The sequence below is a fragment of the Eutrigla gurnardus genome, assembly GCF_963514095.1.
Source record: "Eutrigla gurnardus genome assembly, chromosome: 7".
Taxonomy (NCBI): domain Eukaryota; kingdom Metazoa; phylum Chordata; class Actinopteri; order Perciformes; family Triglidae; genus Eutrigla; species Eutrigla gurnardus.
Genome location: NC_139921.1, coordinates 15,704,354 through 15,728,822, shown reverse-complemented (window position 1 = coordinate 15,728,822; position 24,469 = coordinate 15,704,354). Strand labels below are relative to the sequence as shown.

The window sequence follows — 24,469 nt, the reverse complement described above, 5'->3', positions numbered from 1 at the left end:
CAATCACGTTTTTCTGTTTCAACATTGGAAGTAAAAATGACTGTATTAAAAAAAAGCACTCTTCCTGTATTTTTCCCTCCTAAAAAGTGTTGATTAGTCATTTGATTGGAGAGGGGTAAATAGCTGCAATCTCTTGCTCTGTCAAGAATTTAAATAAAAAGCAAGCATTAAAAGTTGACACCAAACAACTGATAACTTTTTCCAAATCACATGATGAACACTTAGTCATTTAGCTTAATTCTTACTAATATTGTATATTGATATGTCTAATGAAACAAGTATTCCTCACATTTACATGAATACCCCAGTGGGTAGCACTGTCGCCTCACAGTGAGAGGGTCCCGGGTTCGATTCCCGGGTCGGGTTCGGGTTCCTTCTGTGTGGAGTTTGCATGTTCTCCCCCGTGTAAGCATGGGTTCTCTCCGGGTTCTCTGGCTTCCTCCAACTTCCTCCTGCAGTCTCTCCACTTCCTGGCCCTCACAGAGACCTGGATCACCCCAGAAAACACTGCCACTCCAGCTGCCCTTTCAACTGCCTACTCGTTTTCACACTCCCCAAGACGAACAGGGCGAGGAGGAGGAACTGGGCTCCTCATCTCACCCAGATGGTCCTACCAGGTCCTTCCTCTGGACCACCTACCCTGATCTACACTTGAATTCCACGCCGTCTCTGTCACCCTTCCTTTCAAACTCAACATCATAGTGATCTATCGCCCACCCGGTCCCATCGGTGACTTTTTGGATGAGATGGATGCCCTCCTGAGCTGCTCCCCTGATGATGGCACACCACTCGTCGTCCTCGGTGACTTCAACTTCCACTCGGGAAAGCTGCACTCATCTGAATGCATCGACTTCTTTTCCGCATTTGACCTTACACTCTCCCCCTCTCCACCAACTCACCGCGCCGGGAACCAACTTGACCTTGTCTTCACAAGATCCTGTGGCATCTTGGCACTCTCTGTTACCCCGCTCACCGTGTCCGACCACCACTTTGTGACTTTCTCCCTCCCCATGGAGCCCACCACATCCCTCCCCTCTACGCCTCGAATGGTCACCAGCCGCCGCAACCTGAAATCCCTCACTCCCTCCGCTCTCTCCTCAACTGTTATCTCCTCGTTACCATCCTCAGAACAGTTCTCCTTAATGCCTACTGAGGAAGCCTCCTCCACCCTGATGTCCTCACTCTCCTCTTCTTTGGACACTCTCTGTCCCCCAATCTCACGACCTGCGCGATCATCTCCCTCCCCTCCCTGGCTGTCTGAACCTCTGCGAACCAACAGATCATTGTTGCGAGCGTCAGAGAGAAAATGGAAGAAATCGGGCCAGCACGAGGACCTTACTCACTACCACCACCTCCTCTCTGACTTCACCTCAACTGTTTCGGCAGCTAAATCTGCCTTCTACCTGGCAAAGATCAACTCTTCTGCCTCCAACCCCAGGAAACTCTTCTCCGTGTTCTCCTCCCTCCTCACCCCTCCTACCCCTCCCCCCCCTTCCTTCCTTACTGCCGATGACTTTGCTACTTACTTTACCAAGAAAGTAAATGACATCAGCTCCTCATTTACGCCTATTCCCTCCCAGAAGACATCTCCCCAACCCTCAACTGGGATGGTCTTACCAGCTTTACCCCCCTCACCTCTGAAGATGTTCACGCACTTGTTACATCTAACCGTGCCACCACCTGCTCCCTCGACCCGATACCCTCCTCTCTTCTCCAAGACATCTCACACGACATCTTGCCATTCCTCACCACCCTGATCAACTCCTCCCTCACCTCAGGTGTCATTCCAGCGGATTTTAAGACAGCTACCGTGAAGCCTCTCCTTAAAAAACCCACCCTAGACGCTACTGACATCCAAAGCTACAGACCTGTATCTCTTCTTTCATTCCTCTCTAAAACCCTGGAACGTGCCGCCTACAACCAACTGTCATCCTATCTCTCGCTGAACAACCTCCTAGACCCTAATCAATCAGGATTCAGGACTGCTCACTCCACTGAGACGGCCCTCCTCACAGTGACCGAGTCCCTGCGAGACGCCAGAGCCTCGTCCCACTCCTCTGTTCTCGTTCTCCTCGACCTATCTGCTGCGTTCGACACAGTCAATCACCAAATCCTCCTCTCCACTCTGGCTGAACTTGGCATAACTGACTCTGCTCTCGCCTGGTTTACATCATGCCTGACAAATCGCACCTTTCAGGTCACATGGAATGGCTCTATGTCCAAACCCTGTTCTCTGGACACGGGTGTCCCTCAAGGCTCAGTATTAGGACCGCTTCTGTTCTCACTATACACCAGATCACTAGGTTCTGTTATCACATCGCATGGATTCTCCTACCATTGCTATGCAGATGACACCCAGCTGTTCCTCTCTTTTCCCCCGTCCTCTGACACTCACATTGCAACTCGCATCTCGGACTGTCTGGCTGACATCTCTGTCTGGACAACTGCACATCACCTCAAGCTTAGCCTGAATAAAACCGAACTCCTCTTCATCCCAGGGAAAGACTGCCCTTGCATGGACCTGTCGGTCCCTGTCGAGGGCATCACAGTATTGCCGTCGTCAACTGTGAGGAACCTGGGTGTAATCCTCGATGACCAACTATCCTGCACCCCCAACATCACTGCTGTGGCCCGATCCTGCAGATTTGCCCTCTACAACATCCGCAGGATTCGGACCTTCCTCACAAAGGATGCAACGCAACTCTTGGTCCAAGCACTGGTCATCTCCCGCCTTGACTACTGCAACTCTCTCCTGGCTGGACTCCCGGCCTCTGCGATTAAACCATTGCAGCGTATCCAGAACGCTGCAGCACGCCTTATCTTCAATCTACCCAAATTCTCCCATGTGACCCCCCTCCTCCGTGACCTCCACTGGCTCCCTGTTGCAGCACGCATCCAATTCAAGACGATGACACTGGTCTTCAGGGCCATCAATGGAACGGCACCCATCTACCTTCAAACACTGGTCAAACCTCATGCCCCGAAGCGAGCACTTCGCTCCTCTACTTCAGCTGGCCGGCTGGTACCACCATCGCTGAAATCAAACAAATGTCGCTCAGCAAAATCCAGACTCTTCTCTGTTCTGGCGCCTCAGTGGTGGAACGAACTCCCGACTAATGTCAGGACAGCTGAGTCATTTGCCATTTTCCGAAAAAGGCTCAAGACTCACCTGTTCAGACTTCACCTCGACTAGCATGACCCACTAACCCCCCCCCCCCCCCCCCCCCTAAAAAAAAAAAAAAAAAACCTTACCTATAGCACTCTGATCGTAGCACTGTTGCTCTTGAAGTACTAGTTTACTCAGATGAGGACCTAACACTTGTTCTATTTTTAGCTCTTACCTTATCGGCAATGATTCGTTGTGGTTTCCTTGTTTCCTTCTTTTGACAAATGTACTTATTGTAAGTCGCTTTGGACAAAAGCGTCTGCTAAATGACCTAAATGTAAATGTGAATGTAAATGTAACAGGATGGGGATAGTTTCATTGGTGACTCTAAATTGCCCGTAGGTGTGAATGTGAGCGTGAATGGTTGTCTGTCTCTACATGTCGGCCCTGTGATGGACTGGCATCCTGTCCAGGGTGAACCCTGCCTTCGCCCAATGACAGCTGGGATTGCGACCCTGAATACAGGATAAGCGGTACGATGGATGGACCCCATTGTAACCTATTCCTTCTTGTCAGTGACAATAACAGACCAATCAGATTAACCAGAGCACATAACACAAATTATTTTTTTCTCTGCGACTGTCCTCTCAACTATTTTGAATTTGTTTTTATTGACATGATTTATGACTTACTGTATTATTTTTTTTAATTACTTTCTATGACAATATTATAAATCTCTTTGTCATTACTTTTTTAAAGACATATTGTACTGTAAAATGACATACATGACTATGACTTTTATGTTGTTTTAAAACATGCTTATGACTTTTGTGACATTTTTTTCCCAACAGACCATACTGTGACGTTTCAACAGTTTTCAGGCATACTTAACTATGACTTTTTTAATGGCATACTTATCCTCACGCTGACAGCACCTAGTTAAAGTGTATTTATGTGGCTCAGAGCAGTGATGTTGTTAGGCCTATTTAAGGGGGGCTGGAGCTGCCCTAAATTGTTCCCAAGCCACCCAAATCATTTGGCATTTTATTTATTTTTTATTTGTTTAGTCTTTATTTTCAGAATAATCTCATAGTGATGAAAGGGTATACATAGAGTTTTAGGATTATAGCATCATAGTCTGTAAAAAGAATATATTTTACAAAGAAGCATTTCTGCCTTTTTGTTTTTTTTATTATTTTTTTTACAGACACTGTCCTCATTTTGCTGGAATAAATACATACAAAATACAGTTGTTTGTTGTCAGATTTCACTGTGACCTTTAAAATCAGTCTTGGTTTACTCTACTGTATACTTTATGACAGAAAAACTACTGAACAAAAATTGTTTTTCTCAGTTATCTCCAAATGTCAAACATTTTACTTATTTTTACTATCAAATCGGTGTCTTCATGTGGTATTTCAATACATTTTTGTAATTGATTAATTATTGCAGAAGTGGTTTATCACCAAGTAGCCTGTTTACACATACAAATAATTATATATATATATATATATATATATATATATATATATATATATATATATATATATATATATATATATATATAGCCTACTGCTATCATTTCCAAAAGCTAATGATCCAAACAACACTTTTAATCACTTTCTCACCAAGAACCCTACATTATGAGGAATGGATATATTTACAGATGACACACAGAACAAGTATCTTTGACAAGAATGCAGATTTATTGAAAACAATGTCAAGTTGTCTGACATGACAAAAGTGCTTCAGTTGCTGTTGCCTCTGCAATCATGCAACTCAATAAAACATACATGTTTTTGTTCCTTCATGGGTTTCAGACGAGCGCAGCCACCGCTAACGCTGTTCCTGCGACGCCTCCTCCAGCGGCTGCCGCAGCTGCAGTAGCAGCTGCAGACAGACCAGCTGCACCTACAGGAAAGCCTACCACAGTTAAATGACCGCCTGCCACAGCTGCATTGGCAGTTGCAGACGGACCAGCTGCACCTACAGCAACATGACACAGGTTTTATATCAGGACACGGAGCTACAGGGAAGCTGAGAGTATTGATCTCAAGCTAAAAGATGATGTTAAACGGTAACATAATTATTGCCTACATAGCATTATTATCTACCGAGACTGTATTTTTAACTAAAATACTAGACTAGAAAATACATTTTAACTAATCAGTACTGGTGTTTACCTGCTGCCTGCAAAGTAGCCACCAAACTTCCAGGTGCCACAGCCCCGACCACAGCAAGTACTGCACACACACAGCAGAGGGAGCGTCAGAGGAGATGCACTAAAAGCCCGTTCAAAACTGTTGGAAACAGCTGCAGTCTTACCTGCTCCTCCTCCTACAGCGAGAAGTGACACTGAAAGACAAGATGAAGACCGAAATAAACATTTACAGTTCACCTGCCTTAATCACATGTGTTATAGTTCCTATAATTTTATACATATATATATATATATATATATATATATATATATATATATATATATATAAATAAAAATAAATACTCACAAAGACCCATGTCTTGCTGTAGCGTATGGATATCCTACTGATGCACCTCGAATCGGCTCACTGGGCTTTATAGGTTATCGTCATCATTTCTGGAGAAACGAAACTGAACCGAAGAGGTCGTCACACCAATTAATCCAAAATAACCTCTAATTAATTATGACCTTTAATGAGTTTGTTGTTCCAGTTTGGTTGTGGAAACTGATTGCAGACGTCAGTTAAAAAAATTTAATTTCTTTAAAAATGAAACTTAAAATCTGAACAGAAGAAGGCGTCACCGAGCAGAAAAACACACTGGAGATGAAAACAGTGTTATTCCAGCATGCAGCACCAGGATCTACTTTGAGGACCTGCACCTACAGCAAGATGACACAGGTTTTATATCAGGACACGGAGCCACAGAGAAGCTGAGAGTCTTGTTCTCAAGCTGAAGGAGGATGTAAAAGGTGTCATTATTATCTACCTAGACACTGTGTTTGAAATTACCATTAAGATGCAACACTTTAAACCACAAGCTAAACAAAGTCAATGAAACAGGGATAAATTCAACCGTTTCCACCACAGTGTATACAGTAGGCCTAGTGTCATTCAATTGTACCCTTACAAGACATGCAGAATGGCAATAGGTTAATTGATGACTCTAAATTGCCCGTAGTTGTGAATGTGAGCGTGAATGGTTGTTTGTCTCTACATGTCGGCCCTGTGATGGACTGGCGTCCTGTCCAGGTGTACCCCACCTTCGCCCAATGACAGCTGGGATACAATACAATGACCTGAATACAGGATACGCGGTACGATGGATGGACCCCATTGTAACCTATTCCTTCTTGTCTAACAGACCAATGGGATTAACCAGAGCACATATTAAAGACAGATTTTTCCCCCCTGTGATTGTCCTCGCAACTATTTTGATCACAATTAGTTTTTATTGACATGATTTATGACTTACTGTATATATTTTTTCATTACTTTCTTTGACAATGATATGACATCTCTTTGTCATTACTTTTTTAAAGACATTTTGTACTGTAAAATGACATACAATGACTTTTATGTTGTTTTAAAACATGCTGAAACCAGTATTCCTCACATTTACATGAACACCCCATTGGGTAGCACTGTCGCCTCACAGCGAGAGGGTCCCGGGTTCAATTCCCGGGTCGGGTTCCTTCTGTGTGAAGTTTGCATGTTCTCCCCGTGTAAGCGTGGGTTCTCTCCGGGTTCTCTGGCTTCCTCCCACAGTCCAAAGACATGCAGGATGGGGATAGGTTAATTGATGACTCTAAATTGCCCGTAGGTGTGAATGTGAGCGTGAATGGTTGTCTACGTGTCGGCCCTGTGATAGACTGGCGACCTGTCCAGGGTGAACCCTGGCAATATTATTCTAAGACAATATTATAAATCTCTTTGTCATTACTTTTTTAAAGACATATTGTACTGTAAAATGACATACATGACATACTATGACTTTTATGTTGTTTTGAAACATGCTTTTGACTTTTGTGACATTTTTTCCCAACAGACCATACTGTGATGTTTCAACAGTTTTCAGACATACTTAACTATGACTTTTTTAATGGCATACTTATCCTCACGCTGACAGCACCTAGTTAAAGTGTATTTATATGCCTCAGAGCAGTGATGTTGTTAGGCCTATTAAAGGGGGGCTGGAGCTGCCCTAAATTGTTCCCAAGCCCCCCAAATCATTTGGCATTTTATTTCTTTTTTATTTGTTTAGTCTTTATTTTCAGAATAATCTCATAGTGATGAAAGGGTATACATAGAATTTTAGGATTATAGCATCATAGTCTGTAGAAAGAATATATTTTACGAAGAAGCATTTCTGCCTTTTTTTTTTTTTTTTTTTTTTTTTTTACAGACACTGTCCTCATTTTGCTGGAATAAATACATACAAAATACAGTTGTTTGTTGTCAGATTTCACTGTGACCTTTAAAATCAGTCTTGGTTTACTCTACTGTATACTTTATGACAGAAAAACTACTGAACAAAAATTGTTTTTCTCAGTTATCTCCAAATGTCAAACATTTTACTTATTTTTACTATCAAATCGGTGTCTTCATGTGGTATTTCAATACATTTTTGTAATTGATTAATTATTGCAGAAGTGGTTTATCACCAAGTAGCCTGTTTACACATACAAATAATTATATATATATATATATATATATATATATATATATATAGCCTACTGCTATCATTTCCAAAAGCAAATGAATCAAACCACACTTTTAATCACTTTCTCACCGAGAACCCTATGATGGACATTATGAGGAATGGATATATTTACAGATGACACACCGAACAAGTATCTTTGACAAGAATGCAGATTTATTGAAAACAATGTCAAGTTGTCTGACATGACAAAAGTGCTTCAGTTGCTGTTGCCTCTGCAATCATGCAACTCAATAAAACATACATGTTTTTGTTCCTTCATGGGTTTCAGACGAGCGCAGCCACCGCTAACGCTGTTGCTGCGACGCCTCCTCCAGCGGCTGCCGCAGCTGCAGTAGCAGCTGCAGACAGACCAGCTGCACCTACAGCAAGAAGACACAGGTTTTATATCAGGACACGGAGCTACAGAGAAGCTGAGAGTATTGATCTCAAGCTAAACGATGATGTTATACAGTAACATAAGTATTGCCTACATAGCATTATTATCTACCGAGACTGTATTTTAAACTAAAATACTAGACTAGAAAATACATTTTAACTAATCAGTACTGGTGTTTACCTGCTGCCTGCAAAGTAGCCACCAAACCTCCAGCTGCCACAGCTCCTCCGTTAGCCGCCGCAGCAGTAGCCATCATGCCGGCAGCGTAGGAGCCTGCTGCTATTCCCGCCGAGGTGAAGCCTACGACCCCCAGAACAACAGGAGCCCCGACCACAGCAGCTGCTGCACACACACACAGCAGAGGGAGCGTCAGAGGAGATGCACTAAAAGCCCGTTCAAAACTGTTGGAAACAGCTGCAGTCTTACCTGCTCCTCCTCCTATAGCGAGAAGTGACACTGAAAGACAAGATGAAGACCGAAATAAACATTTACAGTTCACCTGCCTTAATCACATGTGTTATAGTTCCTATAGGCTACTTGCTTTAAAAAATAATTTTATATATATATGTATAAATAAAAATAAATACTCACAAATGCCCATGTCTTGTTGTAGCGTATGGATATCCTACTGATGCACCTTGAATCGGCTCACTGGGCTTTATAGGTTATCGTCATCATTTCTGGAGAAACGAAACTGAACCGAAGAGGGCGTCACACCAAATAATCCAAAATAACCTCTAATTAATTATGACCTGAGTTTGTTGTTCCAGTTTGGTTGTGGAAACTGATTGCTTTGAAATGAGTTGAATGAAACTTCTGAACAGAAGAGGGCGTCACCGAGCAGAAAAACACAGGAGATGAAAACAGTGTTATTCCAGCATGCAGCACCAGGATCTACTTTGAGGACCTGCACCTACAGCAAGATGACACAGGTTTTATATCAGGACACGGAGCCACAGAGAAGCTGAGAGTCTTGTTCTCAAGCTGAAGGAGGATGTAAAAGGTGTCATTATTATCTACCTAGACACTGTGTTTGAAATTACCATTAAGATGCAACACTTTAAACCACAAGCTAAACAAAGTCAATGAAACAGGGATAAATTAAACCGTTTCCACCACAGTGTATACAGTAGTGTCATTCAATTGTACCCTTACAAGACATGCAGAATGGGAATAGGTTTATTGATGACTCTAAATTGCCCGTAGTTGTGAATGTGAGCGGGAATGGTTGTTTGTCTCTACATGTCGGCCCTGTGATGGACTGGCGTCCTGTCCAGGTGTACGACGGAGGTATGTTTTATCAGTCTGTTTTCTGGGAATATTTGACACAAGCAGAAACCAGAAACGAGCCGTTTTTTCGTTTTTTTCGTTTTTGGGCAAAAACCGAAAATCAGAATTTCAGCTCATTTTCTTGTTTTTTGGTTCCTACTTACAAAACGAATTTACCACTCATTATTTTGTTTCCGTCGGTGGGCGGGTCCTCTGATTGACTAGTGTGCTTCCTTGCCCTGTGCTCTTCAAAATAAAAGTTTTTCCGTTTGATAATGTCAACAAAAATATTACTGTATTGTAGACACTAGCAGACACAGAGATCCCTAACACCCACAGTCAAGACTGACCCGGCTTCAAATACAAATAATACTATTCATAATCATTTGAAAATGAGAACTTATGAAGTTATGATGACTTCAGGGCAGTTGATGTTTAGCCACAAGGTGGCGCAGTTGTTACATGAAGAGTAGACCTCGGGGCTTTACTACGAAGGAGGCTCAACATCTCCAGGCTCTGTGTTCATAATCCGGCTCAACAAAACCTAAAGTCCCGGTCAGAGTTAACTGTATCACGACGGTGGTCATTGTCCGACTCTGAGCTTTGTGCTCTGTGCGCGTTCACAGCTGCTTGGTCTTGGTTTATTCTACTCTATACTAATGTAAAACAATTGATTAATTATTGCAGAAGTGGTTTATCACCAAGTATGTTTACACATACAAAAAATGTACTTGGTGATTGGTGCCTAACAATACACATATGAACCAACATCAAGTGTTTTGGTATATATTTACAGATGACACACAGAACAAGTATCTTTGACAAGAATGCAGATTTATTGAAAACAATGACAAGTTGTCTGACATGACAAAAGTGCTTCAGTTGCTGTTGCCTCTGCAATCATGCAACTCAATAAAATATACACGTTTTTGTTCCTTCATGGGTTTCAGACGAGCGCAGCCACGGCTAACGCTGTTCCTGCGACGCCTCCTCCAGCGGCTGCCGCAGCTGCAGTAGCGGCTGTAGACAGACCAGCTGCACCTACAGCAAGAAGACACAGGTTTTATATCAGGACACGGAGCCACAGAGAAGCTGAGAGTATTGATCTCAAGCTAAAAGATGATGTTATACAGTAACATAATTGTTGCCTACATAGCATTATTATCTACCGAGACTGTATTTTAAACTAAAATACTAGATAGACTAGAAAATACATTTTAACTCATCAGTACTGGTGTTTACCAAATGCCTGCAAAGTAGCCACCAAACTTCCAGCTGCCACAGCTCCTCCGTTAGCCGCCGCAGCAGCCGACATCATGCTGGCAGCGTAGGAGCCTGCTGCTATTCCCGCCGAGGTGAAGCCTACGACCCCCAGAACAACAGGAGCCCCGACCACAGCAACTGCTGCACACACACACAGCAGAGGGAGCGTCAGAGGAGATGCACTAAAAGCCCGTTCAAAACTGTTGGAAACAGCTGCAGTCTTACCTGCTCCTCCTCCTACAGCGAGAAGTGACACTGAAAGACAAGATGAAGACCGAAATAAACATTTACAGTTCACCTGCCTTGATCACAATATGTGTTATAGTTCCTATACTTGCTTTACATTTTTTTATATAAATAAAAATAAATACTCACAAAGACCCATGTCTTGCTGTAGCGTATGGATATCCTACTGATGCGCCTCGAATCGGCTCACTGGGCTTTATAGGTTATCGTCATCATTTCTGGAGAAACGAAACTGAACCGAATATAATAAATATAATTTCTTTAAAAATGAAACTTAAAATCTGACCAGAAGAGGGCGTCACCGAGCAGAAAAACACTCAAGAGTTGTTCAGTTCTGACTGCTCCTTCAAACCTGTTTTAAGGACAAACTTCCATCTTTAAGCTACTGAAGAAAATAATATTTTGGCCCTGGAGGTCGTGGTGGCTCTTATCAAGATCAAAGTAATTAATAAAATACAATATGAAGTGCTCACACTGGAGATGTAACTCGCAACTATTTTGATCACAATTAGTTTTTATTGACATGATTTATGACTTAGGCTACTGTATGTATTTTTTAATTACTTTCTTTGACAATGATATGACATCTCTTTGTCATTACTTTTTTAAAGACATTTTGTACCTTAAAATGACATACAATGACTTTTATGTTGTTTTAAAACATGCTGAAACCAGTATTCCTCACATTTACATGAACACCCCATTGGGTAGCACTGTCGCCTCACAGCGAGAGGGTCCCGGGTTCAATTCCCGGGTCGGGTTCCTTCTGTGTGGAGTTGGCATGTTCTCCCAGTGTTAGCGTGGGTTCTCTCCGGGTTCTCCGGCTTCCTCCCACAGTCAAAAGACATGCAGGATGGGGATAGGTTAGTTGATGACTCTAAATTGCCCGTAGGTGTGAATGTGAGCGTGAATGGTTGTCTACGTGTCGGCCCTGTGATAAACTGGCGACCTGTCCAGGGTGTACCCTGGCAATATTATTCTATGACAATATTATAAATCTCTTTGTCATTAATTTTTTAAAGACATATTGCCATACATACATGCTATGACTTTTATGTTGTTTTGAAACATGCTTATGACTTTTGTGACATTTTTTCCCAACAGACCATACTGTGACGTTTTGGCAGTTTTCAGACATAGGCCTACTTAAAGGAGAAATCCGGTCATTTTTGACCCCATTTCCGTTGTCCTTGGGGTCATCCCGACTTATTAGAAGCAAAAAACCCGACAAAAATTGACGTTGCCTAGCCCGAGATCTGTACCTGCCTGGCAGCCTTCCAGACTCGCTCCAATGCTAACCCATTGGGGCAACTTGTATCTGCTTTCCTGGGCCTCAGAAAACAATTCCAAGACCTATGCAACACAGGTTGGGTCCGTACGAGACACCACGGCACTCGTTTAGCTCAAATAGTGTGGCAAAACGACATAAATATGTGTTGTTGTTGTTGTTTTCTGAGGCCCAGGAAAGCAGATAAAACTTGCCCCAATGGGTTAGCATTGGAGCGAGTCTGGAAGGCTGCTAGGCAGGTACAGATCTCGGGCTAGGCAACGTCAATTTTTGTCGGGTTTTTTGCTTCTAATAAGTCAGGATGACCCTGAGGACAACGGAAATGGGGTCAAAAATAACCGGATTTCTCCTTTAACTATGACTTTTTTAATGGCATACTTATCCTCACGCTGACAGCACCTAGTTAAAGTGTATTTATATGCCTCAGAGCAGTGATGTTGTTAGGCCTATTAAAGGGGGGCTGGAGCTGCCCTAAATTGTTCCCAAGCCCCCTAAATCATTTGGCATTTTATTTATTTTTTATTTGTTTAGTCTTTATTTTCAGAATAATCTAGTGGTGAAAATGTATATATAGAGTTGTAGGATTATAGCATCATAGTCTGTAGAAAGAATATATTTTAGAAAGAAGCATTTCTGCCTTTTTGTTTTTTTATTATTATTTTTTTTACAGACACTGTATCCTCATTTTGCTGGAATAAATACATACAAAATACAGTTACTTAGGTTTGTTGTCCGATTTCACTGTGACCTTTAAAATCAGTCTTGGTTTATTGTACTGTAAACTAATGTCAAACAATTGATTAATTATTGCAGAAGTAGTTTATCACCAAGTATGTTTACACATACAAAAAATTGACTTGGTGATTGGTGCCTAACAATACACATATGAACCAACATCAAGTGTTTTGGTATATATATGAGAGAGAGAGAGAGAGAGAGAGAGAGAGAGAGAGAGAGAGAGAGAGAGAGAGAGAGAGAGAGAGACCCTACAGCTATCATTTCCAAAAGCTAATGATCCAAACAACACTTTTAATCACTTTCTCACCAAGAACTCTATGATGGACATTATGAGGAATGGAAATATTTACAGATGACACACAGAACAAGTATCTTTGACAAGAATGCAGATTTATTGAAAACAATGTCAAGTTGTCTGACATGACAAGTAGGCAACAGCAACGTTGCCTCTGCAATGATCCAAGTCAAAAAAGCATACATGTTATTGTTCCTTCATGGGTTTCAGACGAGCGCATCCACCACAGCTGCAGCGCCTGCTCCAGCGGCTGCCACAGCTGCAGTAGCAGCAAGATGACACAGGTTTTATATCAGGACACAGAGCTACAGAGAAGCTGAGAGTCTTGTTGCATTATTATCTAGCGAGACACTGTATTTTAAACTTAAATACTAGAGCTAAATCTCCATCGTGACAATGTGAAATTACCAATTAGATACACTTAAACCCACACGTTTGAATACATTTTAAAGTCCCAGTCGGCAAGTCCGGCGGATCGAGGGCACTCCGTCAGATTTTGAAAGTTTACAACTCTCTCGCTCCTGCCCCACGACTCCGTGCCCTTTGAAATCCCTTAGATCACGCCACCTTTGAAACGCGGGTCCGATGTTGACTCTGGTTTTATCACGGGCACCATCGAAATCTTTCTTTTCCTTGGTTGTTTTGGACCTCCTCGCTTCGGTTTTTAACCGACGAATTGGAAGCTACTGGAAGCTTCCCTCCGCCTCCCCCCTATGATAGTGGAACGACCCGAGGGGGGAGGGGCTCTGTGTGTGCACGAACACAGCCCTGCGTGCTGATTGGATAGGATGAGCCTGGCGCTGTCGATTTTTGCAAAACAAACAGGCTCTAGTGCACGTAGAGGAGCTTCTTTCTTAAACCGGATGATATATGTTGTTCTATCGGAGCATAGTGTTGGCTTCAGTGACTATGATCAAAAAAAAAATGTTGCCGACTGGGACTTTAACTTATCAAGTACTGGTGGTTACCTGCTGCCTGCAAAACAGCCACAGTGCTCCCTGCTGCCACAGCGCCTCCGTTAGCCACCGCAGCAGCCGACATCATGCCGGCAGCGTAGGAGCCTGCTGCTATTCCCGCCGAGGTGAAGCCTACGGCCCCCAGAACAACAGGAGCCCCGACCACAGCAAGCACTACACACACATGTAACAGACAAGAATATTAATCTATGGTTAGTCAATATTGTAATATAATAGTTTCAGCACATGCAAGCTCAATGTGGTTCCAGGTGTGTATTTGTAATGGTCACTGTTTTTGTTGGTCACTGTTATTATAATGACCACTATTATGACTGCAGCAAGTTAAGGGTTAATTGTTCGTGGCTCTGTTGGTGCCTCGGGGCTCCAGTAGGGGGATTGCTCTTCTCTCCCTCACTCAATACAGAGACGAGTGAATGCGAGGGCAGCGTTTGTGTATTTCTTCACATCTCTCCCTCACTATTCTCCTTTTTTAGGTAATTACTGTAAACAAAGCACTATAAGTTTAGGAGCACATGTTAAGTAGTGGGTTTGTCACGTGGCCGTTGTTTTTTGTGAAAGTAAAATATGTGTCCTGTTGATATATTGTTGATAAGGTGGATCTAATTCGGCCGGAGTATAAAGTAGCTGCTGGAGGCCTCGTGGTTCCGTCGAGTCGGAGTGTTCCTTTTGATGTTGGCGTATATTGTAGTCGTACTCTTATATTGTAACTGGTAAACTGTTATATTGTCTGTAAGCCAACACGTTAAAAATACAGTTCATAATCCAGACTTCATGCAACTTAGGTAAAAAGATAATTTAAATTATTTAGATACAGTTAAAACGACCCTCTAGTCATGGCAACTCTGGTCCTGAAATTGATTGTGTGCATACTGGAAACATGTACAAGTGTAATATGTTTTGTTTTTATTGTAAGTTTGACTCTACAGAGACGAGTGAATGCAAGAGCAGCGTTTGTGTATTTCTTCACATCTCTCCCTTTCTATTCCCCTTTTTAAGGGCACAACACACACAGCAGAGGGAGCGTCAGAGGAGATGCACTAAAAGTCCGTTCAAAACTGTTGGAAACAGTGGCAGTCTTACCTCCTGCTCCTCCTCCTGCAGCAACAAGGGAAACTGAAAGACAAGATGAAGACCGAAATAAACATTTACAGTTCACCTGCCTTAATCACAATATGTGTTATAGTTCCTATACTTGCTTACTCACAAAGGTCCATGTCTTGCTGTAGCGTATGGGTATTCTTCTGACGCGCCTCGAATCGGCTCACTGGGCTTTATAGGTCATCGTCATCATTTCTGGGGAAACGAAACTGGACCGAAGAGGGGGTCACAGAGTCCATCCAAAATAACACAACGCCCGAGTCATGACTATGTGATTATCAGAAGAACAAAAGACAGAAAGATTTAGGGTCGAGAGAGGTAAACAGAGCAGTGTCGCAATCTCACATAAACTCTTATGACTTCTAATGAGTTTGTTGTTCCAGTTTGGTTGTGGAAGCTGATTGCGGAAACTGATTGCATTTTATAGGTTATCGTCATCATTTCTGGAGAAACGAAACTGAACCGAATATAATAAATATAATTTCTTTAAAAATTAAACTTAAAGGTTTAAGAGGAGAGGAGGAGGAGGTGCTCACTACCACCTCCTCCTCTCTGACTTCACCTCAACTGTTTCGGCAGCTAAATCTGCCTTCTACCTGGCAAAGATCAACTCTTCTGCCTCCAACCCCAGGAAACTCTTCTCCATGTTCTCTTCCCTCCTCACCCCTCCTACCCCTCCGCCCCCTTCCTTCCTTACTGCCGATGACTTTGCAACTTACTTTACCAAGAAAGTAAATGACATCAGCTCCTCATTCACGCCTATTCCCTCCCAGAAGACATCTCCCCCAACTCTCAACTCGGATGGTCTTACCAGCTTTAGCCCCATCACCTCTGAAGACGTTCACGCACTTGTTCAGGGCTTGAAGCAGGAAAAAATCCTGTGCCTGAAATTTTTTTATGCATTGGGGAGAAGAAAATTCTGAACATTTGCAATCTAAATGAATTAATCTGGTGCACTTTGAGAGTAAACCCACATTATAGTTTGAAACAACATTCAAAACACACACAGCCAGTATCACTAAGCATAAAGTCCGCTAGCTTAATGCTAACGTATAATACCTCAGAAATTAGCATCACCAAGGGCGTAACTTTGAGTTGAACATTGGGGTGGTTGAGATTTCCACCTGTGAAGCAGGTGTGTGTATATATATATATATATATATATATATATATATATATATATATTCTTTGGCCACCAGCCACTGTGGCAGGTTGGGTTTACCAGCCCAGATATATAGTTTGTGCCTAAAATACAGTTGACCGACTCAGAAAATGCATTAAAATGGGTCTTGAACGTGTACAAAATACACATTAAAGTGTGTGCAAGTGTTCTTGTTAGGACTCATGGTCCTTAATTGTCTCTAACTTTAAGTATTTTGTCCTGATTACAAATGGGTTTGTAGTGTTTCCCACAGGATCTTTGGAGACTATGGTGGGGGGATTGCGATCCTCTAGGGGGGTCCGGGGGCATGCCCCCCCGGGAGAAAATTTTGAATAATTTCATTTTAATGCATCAATTTGGTGAATTCTGAGAAACAAAATATGACATATCAATTACTGACCAATTTCTTACAAACTGCTGGTACTGATACAAATGTTGACATACTAAATGGGGTTGAGGAGTTTAAGCATTCAAGAAAAGATGAGAACAAAAATGACTAAAACACAATTAGTTTATTATTCATATTATTATTCATATTATTATTATTATTATTATTATTATTATTATTATTATTAATAATAATAATAATATTAATAATAATAATATAAGTGGGTGACTATTCCTCAGCCTTCCTTGGTGTTTTGGTTTTGACTGAAGCCTCGTTCACATACGTCGTCACTCGCCCATCTCTGAGAGACAACTGTCAATGAATGTGAATGTGTTCTAGCGGAATGTGGACCAGGACAGGCGATGCGATGTGGTCGATCGGAGATAAAATAATTTTAACTTTCTGCGATGCGAGTGAAGCGAGTACCAATCACAATGTAGAATAGAGATGATCGACAGTTGCCGTCAACAGAGAGTTCCACAGAGAGTTGTCGCTTGAAGTCGCCGCCGGCGGCAGTGAGTTTTTTTTGCCAGCGAGTAGAATTCAGCGAGAAAGCGAGTGACGGGCGAGTAGCGACGTATGTGAACGGGGCTATACGCGCACGCACTGTCATACTCGCCGGCTGGGGGGGGCAACCGTGAGTGGTGGCACTGGAGCCCTAGCAGTAGCTACCTCCTGTTGGGAAGATACTTTTATTCTTTTGCTTTTTTTCGCGTGCTTTCTTCATACCACCGCTGATGCGGGGATAGACCGGGAGAGACCGGGAGAGACAGTAGAGAAGCGCAGGTCCGGCAAGGTGGGCGAAACCAAATCTCAGAGCGGGAGGGGGCACAGACAAACGTCACTATTTTTTACTGGTAAATTGAGAAAATCTACCACACTGTTGTGATTATAATGCTGAACATTCAATATCAATAATTGTGATATCATATTGGGTGGGTTGTGGTGGCTGGTTTGGATTATTGGGTGGGTTGCAACCCACCCATCCCCCCCATAAATTACGCCTGAAATCTAACAACTGTGGCAGTCGCATTAGTTTGTCTGAATGAAAAGTGTGCAGGGCTGCCTTTGGGCTGATGTTATCAATCGCTCTGGCTACGTTGTCCCGGTCCGAGGTGCCTGGAAACTTAAGGCCCGCCCTACTCTGCTATGATTGGCTAGAACTCCTTGGTTACCTTGAGTACCATTGGTAGTTGGAACTATCACTTTAAACGACTGGTTACAGTTAAAAAAAAAAAAAAAAAAAAACACTTCACCAAAATATTGCTACGCCGGATTTCCGGCACCGTGCCGGAGGTCTTCAAGCCCTGCTTGTTACATCTAACCGTGCCACCACCTGCTCCCTTGACCCGATTCCCTCCTCTCTTCTCCAGGACATCTCACACGACATCTTGCCATTCCTCACCACCCTGATCAACTCCTCCCTCACCTCAGGTGTCATTCCAGCGGATTTTAAGACCGCTATCGTGAAGCCTCTCCTGAAAAAACCCACCCTTGATGCTACTGACATCCAAAGCTACAGACCTGTATCTCTTCTTTCATTCCTCTCTAAAACCTTGGAACGTGCTGCCTACAACCAACTGTCATCCTATCTCTTGCGGAAGAACCTCCTAGACCCTAACCAATCAGGATTCAGGACTGCCCACTCCACTGAGACGGCCCTCCTCACTGTGACCGAGTCCCTGCGAGACGCCAAAACATCATCCAACTCCTCCGTTCTCATTCTCCTTGACCTATCTGCTGCATTCGACACAGTCAACCACCAAATTCTCCTCTCCACTCTGGCTGAACTTGGCATAACCGACTCTGCTCTCACCTGGTTTACATCATACCTGACAAACCGCACCTTTCAGGTCACATGGAATGGCTCTATGTCCAAACCCTGCTCTCTGGACACGGGTGTCCCTCAAGGCTCAGTATTAGGACCGCTTCTGTTCTCACTATACACCAGATCACTAGGTTCTGTTATCACATCGCATGGATTCTCCTACCATTGCTACGCTGATGACACCCAGCTGTTCCTCTCTTTTCCCCCGTCCTCTGACGCTCACATTGCAACTCGCATCTCGGACTGTCTGGCTGACATCTCTGTCTGGACAACTGCACATCACCTCAAGCTTAACCTGAATAAAACCGAACTCCTCTTCATCCCAGGGAAAGACTGCCCTCGCATGGACCTGTCGGTCACTGTTGAGGGCATCACAGTATTTCCTTCCTCAACTGCGAGGAACCTGGGTGTAATCCTCGATGACCAACTATCCTGCACCCCCAACATCACTGCTGTGGCCCGATCCTGCAGATTTGCCCTCTACAATATCCGCAGGATTCGGACCTTCCTCACAAAGGATGCAACGCAGCTCTTGGTCCAAGCACTGGTCATCTCCCGCCTTGACTACTGCAACTCTCTCCTGGCTGGACTCCCGGCCTATGCGATTAAACCATTGCAGCGTATCCAGAACGCTGCAGCACGCCTTATCTTCAATCTACCCAAATTCTCCCACGTGACCCCCCTCCTCTGTGACCTCCACTGGCTCCCTGTTGCAGCACGCATCCAATTCAAGACGATGACACTGGCCTTCAGGGCCATCAATGGAACGGCACCCATCTACCTTCAAACACTGGTCAAACCTCATGCCCCGAAGCGAGCACTCCGCTCCTCTACTTCAGCTGGCCGGCTGGTACCACCATCGCTGAAATCAAACAAATGTCGCTCAGCAAAGTCCAGACTCTTCTCTGTTCTGGCGCCTCAGTGGTGGAACGAACTCCCGACCAATGTCAGGACAGCAGAGTCATTTGCCATCTTCCGAAAAAGGCTCAAGACTCACCTGTTCAGACTTCACCTCGACTCTACATAGCATGACCCACTAACACCCTCCCTCGACACCCCCCCCCCCCCCCCCCCCGCGCAAAAAAAAAAAAAAAAAAAAAAAATCGGATCGTAGCACTGTTACTCTTGAAGTACTACTTTACTCAGATGAGGACCTAACACTTGTTCTATTTTTAGCTCTTACTGCATCGGCAATGATACGTCGTGGTTTCTTTGTTTCCTTCTTTTGACAAATGTACTTATTGTAAGTCGCTTTGGACAAAAGCGTCTGCTAAATGACCTAAATGTAAATGTAAAATCTGACCAGAAGAGGGCGTCACCGAGCAGAAAAACACTCAAGAGTTGTTCAGTTCTGACTGCTCCTTCAAACCTGTTTTCAGGACAAACTTCCATCTTTAAGTTACTGAAGAAAATAATATGTTGGCCCTGGAGGTCGTGGTGGCTCTTGTCAAGATCAAAGTTATTAATAAAATACAATATGAAGTACTCACACTGGAGATGAAAATAGTGTTATTCCAGCATGCAGCACCAGGATCTACTTTGGGGATAAAATGTATACCAACAGCTTATTGAAATAGAAAGGGAGAATTATGATTCTCGGACTATTGAGCTTCATCAGCGTACTTAAGGATGATGACAGAATTGTCCTGGGTGGTGAAAATGTTGGTTTATAAGGAGAACCAATGTGATGAGACAGCTGAGTCACAGGTATATGAACCCACAGCTGATAACATCCCGACTGTGATGTACGAGCTTTATAGCATATGTCCGGTCACTGTTTGGGTTTTATGGTCCACAACTTATCTGTGACCAGAAAAAAGTATGCATCTTTCATTCAAAAAGTTAATGAACAAGTGAACACTTTCCAATTACTCATCCTTCCTGCTGGACATTATGAAGAATGGAAATGTTTACAGATGACACAATGGACCAGTATATTTCACAGGTTGTACAGATTTATTGCACAAAACATTTCCGTTGTCTGAAATCACAGAAGTGCTATATGGCAACTTGATGTCCTGTAATTTGCAAATAACCTCCTTCATTTAGCAAAGGTTAATATATGTGTAAATGCATCTTGTTCTTTCATGGTTTTCAGCGGATGAAGCTAGCCAGCCAACCCACCGCTCCTCCGGCGCCTGCCACAGCTGCACTGGCAGCTGCAGACAGACCAGCTGCACCTACAGCAACATGACACAGGTTTTATATCAGGACACGGAGCCACAGAGAAGCTGAGAGTCTTGTTCTCAAGCTAAAGGAGGGTGTAAAAGGTGTCATTATTATCTACCTAGACACTGTGTTTGAAATTACCATTATGAAGCAACACTTTAAACCACAAGCTAAAAAAAAGTCAATGAAATAGGGATAAATTAAACCGTTTCCACCACAGTGTATACAGTAGTGTCATTCAGTGGTGTGGTGGTAGTTGATGAGGTGGGTGTACTGCTAGGTAGATGGGTAGGTTACAGAGGAGGAAGTGGGTATACTCTCCCATATATTCCAATGGCTTTCTGGCTGATGGGTGGGTATACTGTAAACCACCAGAAAAAGAAGTGGGTATACCCCGTATACCTGCGTATACCCTCCACTACACCACTGGTGTCATTCAATTGTACCTTCATGTAATTTATTTTGTTGAATCCTGCAATCTTTATCCACACAATATTTCAAATCTCTATGTGACAATTAGTATCGCCCCAGCATCAACGATCGCCTCAGCATCAAGATGCAACAGTCATCACCACCGTGTCATATGCCGTGTTGGTGTTTACCTGCTGCCTGTAAAGTAGCCACCACACTTCCCGCTGCCACTCCTCCTCCGTTTGCAACTGCAGAAGCCGCCATCATTTTAGCCCCCATGGATCCTGCTGCTATTCCACCTGACGCGAACCCTGCTGCTCCCAGAGCAAGAGGGGCCAGCACCAAAGCACTCACTGCATGGACCCCACAGCAGAGGGAAGTGTTGTTAATGACAGTGTGCTATTTGTTGGATCATGCATGATAGTTTCTACATGAAGGTTGAAAAAGGAAAACACAGGTGATCCATAATTGCTGCACAATGATCGATAAGGGCGGGGCCAAGTCTCACCTGCACCTGCTCCGATGGCGACAGCAGTACCTGAAACACAACACGAACATACACTTTTATAGTTTATCTGGCTCAAATGAAGACAGATAGGCTTTCATTAGTATGTGTTTATAACAGACTGTCCTCCTCGAGAAAACGACCACATAGGTCGTGTGTCAAGCACCGAATTACGACCATATGTTACGTTTCAAAATAGCGCGCCCTCTAGCCCCCCCCACACGTCGACCTAAACCTACCCCGATTCCACGACATCTTCCCCCCACACCCTCCCCACCCCCCCCCTAACCCCCCCCCCACCCCAACCCCCACCCCCCCCCCCCCCCCCGCGCGCCCCCGCGCGCCCCCCGCGCCCCCCCGCGCGCCCCCCGCGCCCCCCCGCGCGCCCCCCGCGGGGGCCCCGCGCTACCCCCCCCCCCCCCCCCCGCGCGCCCGCGCGCCCCCCGTCAATCATCGGCAGAGACCCCCCCCACACGTCGACCTAAACCTAACCCCCCCCCCGCGCGTGCATCATCGGCAGAGACCGCCTCCACACGTCGACCTAACCCTAACCTTAACCACTACTATCGTTGCGGAAGAATCTCCGCAATACGCTCCCAGAGGTCGTATTCGAGTGCATGGACCAACGACAACTGTGGTCGTATGAGTTGGAGGGCTTGTTGGTTTATAAGGCAGCCATACAAGTGAACGGTAGCACTTTCGAGGAAATGTATTATTGTGAAAGGGACAGTGATACTCACTAATAGGACCCATGTCTTTGTCACTGGTCTGAAGAAGTCTTCTGAACTTTAGACTCTTGAGCAACGTTGATCATAAACCTAAAGGAGTACAAAAGAAAAATACAAAATATCAACCTAGGCTACCAAAAACAACAAGCTCCAGTAGCTACCGGTAGTCTCCGTATAATTCACTTCAAATGAAACCACCTTTTAAACTATTATCGACGTTCACGCATGATATTCCTCACATACTGTAGCTACTGGAAAGCAGACTTCCTCAGTGCAGCGTTCCTTTAGACTAACGTTACTTGTAGCTGTTCCCGTCTCCAGAGTGAGGACGTCAGACAGGAACTTGCGCGAGACTTGCATTGTTTTGGCTATGGGCTGCTGTTTAGCTGTAAGTAATTGTTGCTATGTTGTAACATAGTCATACATATGGACATAACAGCTTCATGGATTTATTACGGACATGACGACGGCACTGCTCGATCGTTTCTTTATGGATACAAAAACTACGAGGAAAACGTTTTCGTTTCTGCAGTGACTGGGAGGGACGACAGGCGCTCGGCTATCTACTACTAATGTCTACGGGGTGATTTGAGGTGAAGGCTGAGTAACTCCATGCAAAAAACACATATTTATGTCGTTTCGCCACACTATTTGAGCTAAACGAGCGCTGTCGTGTCTCGTAAGGACCCAACCTGTGTTGCATAGGTCTTGGAATTATTTTCTAAGGCCCAGAAAAGCAAAGTTCAATTTTACACCACCTAATCAGAGATCAAAGGATGAATAAAACTGTTAAACAGAACAGATTAAGCACTGTTTAGCAGCGTTAAATCTTTATTTGATTACAATCAAAACGGTGGAATTACCCTTTAACCTACACGTCTGTGTTCTGGCCCGGTTTCCCGATAACGTCCACTCTTAGCGCGCTACGAAGACTCCTACGTTATGACGCTGTCCAGAAAGAAAGTGCTGAAATCGATTGCTCAGAGTTCGATTTTCCATTTCATGCGCAGGTGCATGACAGCACTATATTACAAAATGTAGGCTATTGCAGTGTTTGCGAATAAAACATTGCTAGAAATCCTTCTGGGCCTAAACATTTATTTAGGTCGAACTTACTACCATAGCTTATACTGATTTAAAACAAGATATAATAAATATAGAAACAGCGGAGGAGATTGAGCCAATTACATCCTTAATTACATGCGTATTTGTTGTCGTTGTAGTTCGAAACTTATGCAATATAGCCGCGTCGGTCAATATATCCATGGGATTGAAGTTGATCCTTATGAAATTATGTATTCCAACGGCTCCGAGACGGTGACGTCTTTGGTTCAGCTACTTCTGAGGTTGAGGTAAAGCTAAGCCTTATTTTTATTTTCTTCATGAATGACTTAAAACCACTGGTGAAACACAACACTGGCAATGTGCAGTTCCATGCGCAGCGGGGATTTCTAGATTACTGTATAGTGGCGGCGACTAGCGTCAGGAGGAGCTGAAACATCGCTACGGTAGAGCTTAGAAGGCTCTAAGAGCGCTCCAGACCACTCTTACCAACGTGTGACGTACGAAAGAGATTTGTAGCAAAGAACGTTTCGGGAAACACGCGAAATGTTAAGTAGGAACTCTATGTAGGGGTTACGAATGACGTAGCGTTAAGAAGGCTTTAAGAAGGCTTCGGGAAACCGGGCCCAGAACATTTCACCTGAAGGCTGAAATGTTTTAGTAAAAAAATATAAACCATATTAAACAGCATATCAACTTTCACCGCCTTCCGTTAGAAAGTCGCCGTTAAATGTAGGTGACACGGTGAAAAACCAGCCATCGGTTTCCCTGGCTGAATACCAAAGAGAACAAAGTGGGGATCCATTTTCTCAACCGGGGAGCCAGGAGGCCCACCGACCCAGGCTGGACCCCCTTTGTG

The 24,469-nt window shown here is 43.8% G+C and overlaps 1 protein-coding gene and 1 long non-coding RNA gene across 5 annotated transcripts; both read right to left on the bottom strand.

Annotated features, from left to right (window-relative positions):
• Nucleotides 1-4,793: 4,793 nt before the first annotated feature.
• LOC311016443 (interferon alpha-inducible protein 27-like protein 2B) lies at nt 4,794-11,203 on the bottom strand. 4 transcript variants are annotated; one of them, XM_084014130.1, is made up of 4 exons: nt 11,091-11,203; nt 10,941-10,970; nt 10,695-10,856; nt 4,794-5,017 (listed from the first exon to the last, which is right to left on the bottom strand). In XM_084014130.1, the coding sequence occupies exons 1-4, from the start codon at nt 11,098-11,100 to the stop codon at nt 4,923-4,925; spliced, it is 297 nt and encodes a 98-aa protein (XP_083870256.1). In that variant the 5' UTR covers nt 11,101-11,203; the 3' UTR covers nt 4,794-4,922. The 4 variants fall into 4 exon arrangements, with proteins under 4 accessions (XP_083870256.1, XP_083870257.1, XP_083870258.1 ...); XM_084014131.1 differs by lacking the exons at nt 4,794-5,017; nt 10,695-10,856; nt 10,941-10,970 and adding exons at nt 7,939-8,166; nt 8,364-8,525; nt 8,610-8,639 and having other exon boundaries at nt 11,091-11,185; XM_084014132.1 differs by lacking the exons at nt 4,794-5,017; nt 10,695-10,856; nt 10,941-10,970; nt 11,091-11,203 and adding exons at nt 7,939-8,166; nt 8,364-8,525; nt 8,610-8,639; nt 8,775-8,871.
• Nucleotides 11,204-20,672: 9,469 nt separating this feature from the next.
• LOC311016445 lies at nt 20,673-22,644 on the bottom strand. Its single transcript, XR_014597490.1, has 4 exons — nt 22,561-22,644; nt 21,824-21,853; nt 21,507-21,668; nt 20,673-20,915 (listed from the first exon to the last, which is right to left on the bottom strand). It is a non-coding gene; the product is annotated as an uncharacterized lncRNA (long non-coding RNA).
• Nucleotides 22,645-24,469: the final 1,825 nt, after the last annotated feature.